The 9,926-nt window shown below is 38.6% G+C and overlaps 1 protein-coding gene across 1 annotated transcript; it reads left to right on the top strand.

Moving 5' to 3' along the window:
• The first annotated feature begins 3,700 nt into the window (after positions 1-3,700).
• LOC127835800 (polycystin-2-like) lies at positions 3,701-9,699 on the top strand. Its single transcript, XM_052362236.1, has 7 exons — positions 3,701-3,710; positions 4,485-4,654; positions 4,826-5,059; positions 5,865-6,048; positions 7,436-7,585; positions 8,134-9,348; positions 9,566-9,699. The coding sequence occupies exons 1-7, from the start codon at positions 3,701-3,703 to the stop codon at positions 9,697-9,699; spliced, it is 2,097 nt and encodes a 698-aa protein (XP_052218196.1).
• The last annotated feature ends 227 nt before the right edge of the window (positions 9,700-9,926 follow it).

The following is a 9,926-nucleotide window of genomic DNA, read 5'->3' as shown; positions in this document are numbered from 1 at the left end:
TCAAGCGTAAACATCTTCTCTTGCTAAGGGTAGACGGTGGAAAGCAAAAATGTCTTAATATCCGTGTTGCAACATGTTCCTTTCCCGCCATGTGACAGAGTTTTAACCACTTGAGAAAAATGTCTAAACTTCACTAGCATCGACTACAGGTTACGCACAATAATTAATTTCCTTCTATATTACATATACAATAGTTGAAGTTCAATAACAATTTTTACTATGATCAAGCGTATAGCCACTATATCATCATACATCATTGGAAAGATAAATGCATAATCTTTTGGGAAACAAAATGCATATCATTAAATTCTATGCGTTGTAACTCAAAATATTTACCTTATAATAGGTACACCGGTTTTAACAGCTGTGGAGGCGGCCATTTTGGGCTCAAATAGTATGACCTACTTTCAATTCCGGTAACCATCAACAGAAAAAGTAGAGCACAAAAATGGCTTTTTTTTTTCTTATGGCTTACAAATATACCTTCAATTTGATACCAAAACATACCGTTTGCAATGTTTTTTACAAATCGTAGGCAGCATGCACTGAACAATGTGTGCTAAGTATCAAGTTCACTGCAAACAGGAGTTCCGGTTTGGGGTTATGTGACCTTTAAGATAACAAAACCCTTTAAGTTGGAATTAAAGGCACTTTTCCCATAGGTATAATCTGTTTTGAGAAAAGATCACAAAGTTCCCATACAATGACGCACAGATTTATTAATAAAAGTTGCCGTTGAAAGCGTCACGCGTAACAGCGTTTTGCGTCAAGAATTAAGGTAGAAAAGCCGAACTTGGTTGCATCATACATGCAGCACTTAGACTCCATACAAGGTATCACTTTTGACTCTCATAGGCATAGCAGATGTAACATATGACTTAATGCGTGAAACAAAATCATCAACGGCAATATTAGTGCATCATAGCAGGTTTAGAACAGGATTCGAACTAATTTTATTCGAATTTTTTGCACATTGTAGGTAAAATCCATGTAGAAGCAGAATATCTGATGTCATTTGACCAAACAAAAGAGCTTGCTTGCATGGAAAAACAACACACTTGACTTCCTGACTCAAAAAATAGTCATCATCAAACATAAGCTTTAAGTCTTCTATCACACCTGAGCCTATGATTCCTCGGCTCGAGTTCCGTGTAGGACAGGCTCCGGCTGATCAATTCCGTGTAATCTGCTGCAAATGGTTAAGTCACCACGCCGGCATCACATTGTCGGACACACTGGCAAATTTATCGCGTGTTTTATTTTAGATGGTATTGTCTGTCGATCTTTTACTTCGACAACAATGCACGCGTCACAGGATACGATGCATAATACGGTAACGAAATGTTTTGAAATTTCGCGTCACGTATATTAGTCTGCTTTTGGGGTACTATTTTAAAGCATTATTTAATATTTTAGCGTTAGCAATTTTACAAATAAAACCTTTCAATGATATGCATTCGATATAGAATCATAAACAGTCATGACCGTGGAATTGTCGCGTTCCAACATTGTCATATTGATGTTTCGGTGTCAGTTATAAAGAAACGTATAAAAATGTTGTCTAAAAGATTTTACACATTTTAACATCAACAAAATAGGAATAAATTATATTCCATTATTACTCTGGCATCTAAGAAGTATTATCGCGCCTTCATTTTCGGATTAACTCCATACATTCATTTTCGGATTTAACTTGCGTCTGCATTTACGGAATAACGTCACACCTGCATTAACGAACTTACAACACGCCCGCATATACAAAATTAACATCCCGTCGTTGTTAACGAAATAAGATCATGCAAACATTTACGAAAATCATCAAGCATGCATTTACAAAATATCGTCTAGCCTGCATTTACGAAATAAGTTCGTGTCAGACTTAAGAAAAACAAACCCTTTGTGTAAAAACTATTTTTTCCGATGTTCATAAGATGTTTAGTATGCCCATTATGTGTTCGTTTACTAGTAAACGGCGAATATGATGAGGTAGGGGTATACTAGATAAGAGTAAACAACAGGTTATTTATTTCATAACACGAACACATATACTGGTCGCCAAGACTTTAGGGGTTTTAAGCCTCTCTATATAAACGTATCTTTATTAAAAAACGCATTCTATACACGTTAATAATCGTAGAAAATCTCATGGAAACATGTAATTTAATTCAACATTACTTAAATGATTTGAGGTTTAAGCTATGATTAATCTGAGAGATTTCAGTAGCAAATTACACTCCACACCAATGTCTAATATATATATATATCCGATCTTTATTTGGCTAATCGTTTTTCTTCTTTTTGTTCACGTTGTTTTAGATGTTTACACAAATGTTGCTTTTACATTCCTGACGTTGTAATTTCTCTAAGAACGATGATTTTTTGATAAAGCTGATTCTTATTGTTGTATATTTTCTAACAATTTTGATCACTAATAAGGACACAGAAAAAAAGTTATATTTATTCATTTTTGTTTTTGTAAGAAACTTCAAAATAAGTTTTTGTCCTTATGTTTAGTATAGTATATTTATTTATATTAAAAGGTCCTCGCATGTTTAATTAAGTTTTTGAATATACTGAGATGAAACAACATATATTGAGTTAATAAAAGTTCTCGTAAAAACAAAAAAATAGTGCGCTAACTTTTGAATGTATATACCAAAGCAAACTATTTCTTAATGTAAACAACTGTAACTTCGATATAATGCTTCATTTTACACGTATAAGTTCATCTGTATATTGCAATGTCAACGAGCATATGCTTCTTGTATGACATTGGCTTGGTATTCAGTCCGAATTCAAAATCAAGTTTACATAATGTAAGCAATCCATTTTGTTAGTTTTGGCGTAGCTGTCTAAGCTAGGCTTTGACCTGACTTTCTTGCAATAATTACATACGACGGAAACATTTACTGCCAATGAAAAGCGATAATGTTCATGTTTTCGGCAATGCAAACTTATAGAAATGGTGTTATGCGAACCAATATCTGTTGAACAGTAAATTAACATTAGCAATTAATAATATTGTAAAAGCAAATTATAGACATATATGCATGATGTAAAAACATTTGCGAACGATTTTAATAATCGCATGTAATTATCAGCAGGACATATTTATTCTCAGAAACCAAAAAACTTTAATACAAAAACAATACACAGTCAACGTCGTTTCAATTTTGCAATCAACATTATTTGAACAAACTTAGTACATGACACTATACAATGTCGAACACCAACTATTAAATCCGTAACCCTTTCAGTTAAGAGAATAGGATGTTTTAATTTATTTTCTTTGTTATTTTACTTAAGTCACATGACCTTTCACTATGAGCGCATGTGAAAAGATCTATCTAAAAAGATCATGGGGCATTTGATTCAACAAACGGTATCGCATGTTGTAACTGACTTCCCGACCCGCAAATCTAGCTGGCGATTTAAGAAATTAGAACAAAGAAAGCGCGCGTCTGTACGCATTGAACTAGTGTTTAAATTTATTTTAAATGTGGTCGCGTTGAACGATTTATTAGACATAATTTAAAGGGCACCTTTATATTAGTTTTGTTTAGTAAAATTGTTGTATCTCGTGCTTTTGAGCTGTTTTGCGCCTTTTGGCAATTGGTTCCTTACAACGTGCTACAATAAGGTTTCTCTTCTGCGGGTGCAGCCGAAGTTTAACTGTTTAATTCACTTTTAATTGGTCAAAATGTATTCAGGTTATTTAATGCAAAAAATGCAGAGTTTTTAATACGAAAGAAACATATATAATATTGTTAAAAAATAGATAATCCAAGTGTCTGGTTTCAAATAATTTTCATTTGCGCTGGCTATTGATTTCTGACAATGTTAATTTGACACTTCATGATTTCATTTTAAGTACTGCAGTATTTGGGTTATTTTCAATAACTGTAATATTGGGTGTTATTTGACTGCGTTATTCACGTTAAAAGTATTAATTATGAATAATTATTTGTCCGAACAATAGCTAGGGAGCGAAAATCATGGATCCCTGAAAAACGTAACTTATCTTTGCCCAGCTGTAGTATTTTTTTTGTGCAAAAATCGAAAAAAAATGCGTTGGTCTTTTTAAATGACAACTCATGTTTATGTTTAATTTATAGACACATTTCTGTCATTATGTATGTTTTATGCAAATTGTTATAGTTTATATTTTAGCTAGTTGATCTCGATTGTTGTCTGTTACTGAATACCTCTTTCAATATCTTGAGCTTAATAAACTTTTCTATATAGTGTTTGGTATATGAATTTGTTTACAAAAAAAGTTAAATGCTCTTTCATATGTCACGTAAACGAAAATGAAATACATGTACAGGGAGACGCTTACCACAAACATAAATGACAATCTTTTGGTTTGTATCTCTCCGTAAGCATATTTTTGAAATCTGTTGGTAAGTACAATTATCAGACCTCGTTACAGTTAAATTCCTAGCGTTAATTCTTGTCAATATCCCTGCCTGCACGATGCACAGAGAATCACATGTGGGTGTCAATCGCATACCGACCGCAGTCCAGCAACTACACGCGCTGTCAGCGGGTTTCCTGCGCCCTGACATTAAACATGCTCAGCCTGATTGTCAACGCCATGTTCCTCCGGGCAGGGGGCAAGGACGGAGACATCGAGGACGACGCGGACATCCAAGTTGGGCCTTTCCGATTTTCGTTGAAACAGGTTTGTACAGTGGATTTATTCTTATGTTTTTTTGGGGGGGTGACAAACATTGACTACACAGGCTAATCTGGGACGGCACTTTACGCGGATGCTTTAAGCTCAGTTTTACCAGAACGAGGCTAAATTTTATGATCTGTGTAGGTGCACACCTCTTTCATCTCGACGCTGATCGTGACGCCGCCCACTATCCTCCTCATCTACCTCTTCAAACTCTCCAAACCCAAGCCCGTTGATCCGAACACGACCTTGTTCAAGCCCAGTGGGAGGTCGACCAAGATCCGGGTCCCGATGGTCCACGACTGGCTCGAAAAACAGCACCAGTGCAGCGTTCAGCTGGAAAAGTGTCTTGTCCAGAAAGGATACCCTTCAACGCAGGTTGGTATTTTTCCCCTTTTCTTGTTAACGTCTGTAGTTTGTTTAAATAGAGGTAAACAAAAAAATATAATTCGTGATATGATATATCACAATCACCCCTCCATATCCATGTACACCGATTGAATTTAGTAGAATGTATCAACGCTTTTGTAGCTGAAATAGCTCTTTTGTCTTTTTGGTTTGTTCCTCGTGTTTATAATTCACCTGATAATTGATATATGACAGTGACCAATCGTGAACATGCAGCGAAACTAGAAAAACTACTGACAGCAAGTAGATGGCGATTATCAAGCACTGACGCCTCGACATTTTAAAAATAAGCAATGTTTATTATATTTTCCGTTCTTTTATATATCACCATTATCGTGGTTTTACGTTCAAATAAATATCACAAAATGAAATCTCGATTCTTTGGTTAACATTGCTAAATGTGTTTCTCAAAGCAAACCTTTGTCGGCCAATAAACAGCCCATTGCCGTTGTCATTACCGGTCATGAAGCCACTCGGAAAATTTCAAAATTGTAGCTTACTGGTCGATCAATAGCGGTAAACAAACACAAATCTGAATGCTCGAAAATGGGCTTTATGAATGTGTGTAAAGTGTCATCACAGATCAGCCTGTGCAGTCTGCACATGTCGATGAGGGACGACCCCTTCCGCTTATATGGATTTATTCTTTTAATGAGGTTTCTTCCAAACGAAAATCCAATAAATGCGGAAAGTGTTGTCCCTGATTAGCCTGTGCGGACTGTACAGGCTTATCTGGGACGACATTTAACGAACATGCGTTTGCGCTTGTTGTCAGGGCCTGAAGCTGCCGTACCAGTGCACGTACCTCGCCTGGTTCCTGGTTTTCCTCATATGGTTCCTATGCGCGTTCTTCATCATGCTCTACAGCATGGAATGGGGCAAGAAGAAGTCAGAAGAGTGGCTCACCACCTTCTTCCTCTCCTGCTTCCAGTCCATATTCTGTCTTGACCCCCCTCAAGGTAACCATAGCCTAGGCCGACTTCAAGCACACTTCAAGCGGAAAGTGTCGTCCCTGATTGGCATGTGTGGACTTCACTGGCTTATCTGGAACAACACTTTATTCAAATGCATTTTACGGTCAGACTTGATGTACCTGTTCTTAAATGTTGTTGTTTTTTGTTCGCATGTAAGCGTTCGGCAAGCTTTTCTTCAAAGTTTTTGAACATATGTGTCTGCCGATAGGTCTGGTTGGAACACATTAATCAAAAATTGGTTCCAAACTTCAGCCTTAGTGAATATGTTTTTTATTTACTTTTTCCAAAAATTATTCAGTTCGCGCATTATATACGTCAAAAAGCACATGATTACACTGATCTTCAAGAACTGATTTTGCACTTGTTGCTTTTATTGTGTTTTTCGTTTCAAGGAGGTTTCATATATACGAAGACCCAGTCAATGCGGAAAGTGTCGTCATTGATCTGGGAAGACATTGTACGCACATGCATTTGCATACTGCAGATGGTGTTGATAACTTTGGTGTTCACGATCGTATTCCGGTCGATGTCCGACCCCAAGGCGATCATCGACAGAAGCACTATCATGAAGAAGTACTCGAACAGCCTCAGGGGACGGTCTGGTAATCAATTATTTTAACTTAAATTATCGTTTAGATATCAGCTACACCATGTTATTAGCAATACATTTGGCGTCATGTTATGCTTATTAACCATGCCTACAATACTGTCTGCTCGCGGAACATTGTTCTCTGTTATTCACTATGTTGTCTGCCGGCGACATTATGCAAACGCGCGCGTAGTTTATTCCGAGCATCATAATTTCAAATATTTGTATTTGTCGATGAACAACGCTAAATCGGAAACTTTTTCCAACTGCGGGAAGAATCGTGTTTTCTATAAATACAGCGTCGTGTACGTAGATTATATTTTATCTAGAGTATACAGCACAATGTTTTCTGCAGGAAGCTTTACTTTTTTAAGATCTACCTATTTTCTGAAGGAAGTTTGACTTTTTTTTAAAGATCTTACTGTTTTCTGCAAGAAGCTTAACTTTTTTTAAAGATCTAACTAATATGTCTTTTGCAAGCGATACCATGCTATCTATTAAAACAGTGTCGTCTAAAAGCAAGGTCGTGATACCTTTAAAAAGCCCATTGTGTCATATGCATGTGAAACCATACCATACATATAAAACAATTTCATGCGACACAGTGTTCATACAGTGTCGTCTGCAGGCGGTATGCGACACCGTGTTCATACAATGTCGTCTGCATGCGGTATGCGACACCGTGTTCATACAACGTCGTCTGCATGCGGTATGCGAGAGTTCACTCATACAATGTCGTCTGCAGGCGGTATGCGCATCGTGTTCATACAATGTCGTCTGCAGGCGGTATGCGACTCGCAGCGCCCCCTCTGGACATGGGGCATCTGAAGAAAGCCAAGCGTCTGCGGCAGAAGGAGCTTCAATTAAACAGGGCGATCCGGGACACCATACTGAACCTCCTCATGTGCTGGATAATCTACAGTATCGCCTGCAGTAACCGTGACGGACGCTCCTACACAGATATCAAATTTAAAGTCACGAACAACGAGACTTGATTAAATATGTGTATTGTAGATAAAAAAGCAACAGGATTACTTTGAATGGCTCAACAAGACGGTGCTGCCCCGGATGTTCCCGGAAGTTGATAACAATCACGAGACGCTTCACTGGCGCTTACAGCAGTTCATTGAAGGAGAGACTAAGTACAAGGTCGGTCCCCCTCGACTGCGACAACTCAGAATTAAATCAGGTGCATGTTCACTGCTTGGCTTCCATTATTATAGTTGTATTCTTACCACCATCACTTTTCGTACAGCTAAGTACAGGATCGAGTTAACAAATTTTTTACAGCTTAATGAAATTTAATGTATAGATATCGATAAGAAATTATTTTGGATTGCAACCAAATCTGGCTGAATAATGACCATTATAGTTTTTTTCCTCTGAAAATTAAAGAAGATTATAGAAGGATAAAATGCAATTTATTTAATAATCAACAATATCATTTCTTAGTGTATACATAAGATCGTTTACAATTTCAGATCGCTGTAGAAACGAGTACATGGATGAAACAAAATGTTATAAGAACTATAACGAGCCGGACGAGGAAACAGGTGCCTTCTGCATCGGTTGGAAGGCCGGGCCGTGCGACGACAAGAAGAGTATCTACAATTTCTCATCCGCTGCCTGGAATTTCACGTCGGCGTTCGATATCTGGGGAATACCTATCGCTGGGGGGTACAATATATATGGTGGAGGAGGATACATCGCAAAGTTGGACGTCAATATGCTAGTTAGTCAGACAATTGTGAACGAGCTTTACCTGAATTCCTGGATTGACCGTCATACAAGAGCAGTTGCACTAGAATTTACCCTTAACTGCTTACAAGCCAACATCTTTACGTACAACATGTTCTTGGTAGAATTCCCGGAGACAGGCGGCGCGTTCGTCCACTATGGGATACATCCCATGAATGTGTACCAGCACGTCGGTCCCATGGGCCTTTACACGCTGGCGTGCGAGCTGATATACATCGTGTTCCTAGTGGGGTTCACGGTTATGAACATCGTCATGATTGTGCAACAAAAGAAAGCGTTTGTTAGCGACGCTTGGCAGGTGTATGATCTTGTTTTTGTCATGCTAGGATACGTGGCCATTGAAATGTATTTTGTTCGACACGTGATGACCAGTCAAACCATGTCCGTATTCAACGCGGACAAGAAGGCGTTTATCAACTTCTATCACATCGCTATATGGAACGACATGCTCGTGCTCCTGCAGGGAATCCTCTGTTTTATGGCAACTCTTCGACTACTCAACGTGCTAGGCTACCACAAGCGCATCGGCACCGTTGTACGGGTCTTCAAGAAGATCGCCTCGCAGCTGATCTGGTTCAGTCTGTTCTTTACCGCCTGCTTCACCATTTACTGCATTTTCGGCTGGTTGCTGTTTGGCGCCCATCTCGAGTACTACAAGGACATCTACTCCTCCCTGCGAACCATATTTCTCAGCATGATCGGCAAGAACAGGTTCACGGAGATGGATAACACGAGCCCCTATATGGCTAAGATCTACTTCCTGTTATTCATCGGCTTCGTAGACTACCTCGTCCTTACGACGTTCCTGGCGCTGCTCAGCAAGACAATCGATGATGTACACGTTGAAGCCAAGAAGGACACGGGCGATGAACTGGTTGACTTTGTATTGAAAAAAATGAAAAGACTCATATTGGTCGGCAAGTCCGTTAAACGATTAGGTACGTTATAATCATTGAATTTTGTTTTCCGTTCCCTGTATGATGGACCTACCTTTCCTTGTAAACGTTATCTTTTAGTAGTGTGTCCATATATATTATAAGACGATACGGTTTTGGAAATTTAGCAACCGGTAAGGGGGGTGATTTATAAACAGCGTCATTTGTTTTACCAAAATGCCCCTGTGTACCTGTAGTAAAGTTGGTCTGAATGTTTCAGTAAAAGATGATGAGTCAAAGCATCCGGCTCCGCGGATTAACAACGCACGGATCGAGAACCCTTACATTGACGCCTTAGAGGAGATCCGGAACGCGCTGCAGTGCTCCCTCATATCCGACCCGCGCGGCAAGTAGTGCTCAATTGGTCGTTTTAGGCTCAGGTGGTACTTCTAAGAACCCGGGGTACTAGTATAGAACAATGTACCTCGGGTACGGAAAATACGATTAACGGCACCTGGCCATACTCCGTTGTACTTTTTAGTATATTTTCTTTACACCGGTTACTTTGTAGTATACTTAAGAGTATCCGGTGTACTTTAAGTAGTACCTGAGTCGACAATGACCAATCGAGCGCAAGTAGT

The sequence above is a fragment of the Dreissena polymorpha genome, chromosome 6, assembly GCF_020536995.1.
Source record: "Dreissena polymorpha isolate Duluth1 chromosome 6, UMN_Dpol_1.0, whole genome shotgun sequence".
Classification (NCBI taxonomy): Eukaryota; Metazoa; Mollusca; class Bivalvia; order Myida; family Dreissenidae; genus Dreissena; species Dreissena polymorpha.
The sequence above is the reverse complement of the archived record's forward strand: the minus strand, read 5'-3'. Positions and strand labels throughout refer to the sequence as shown.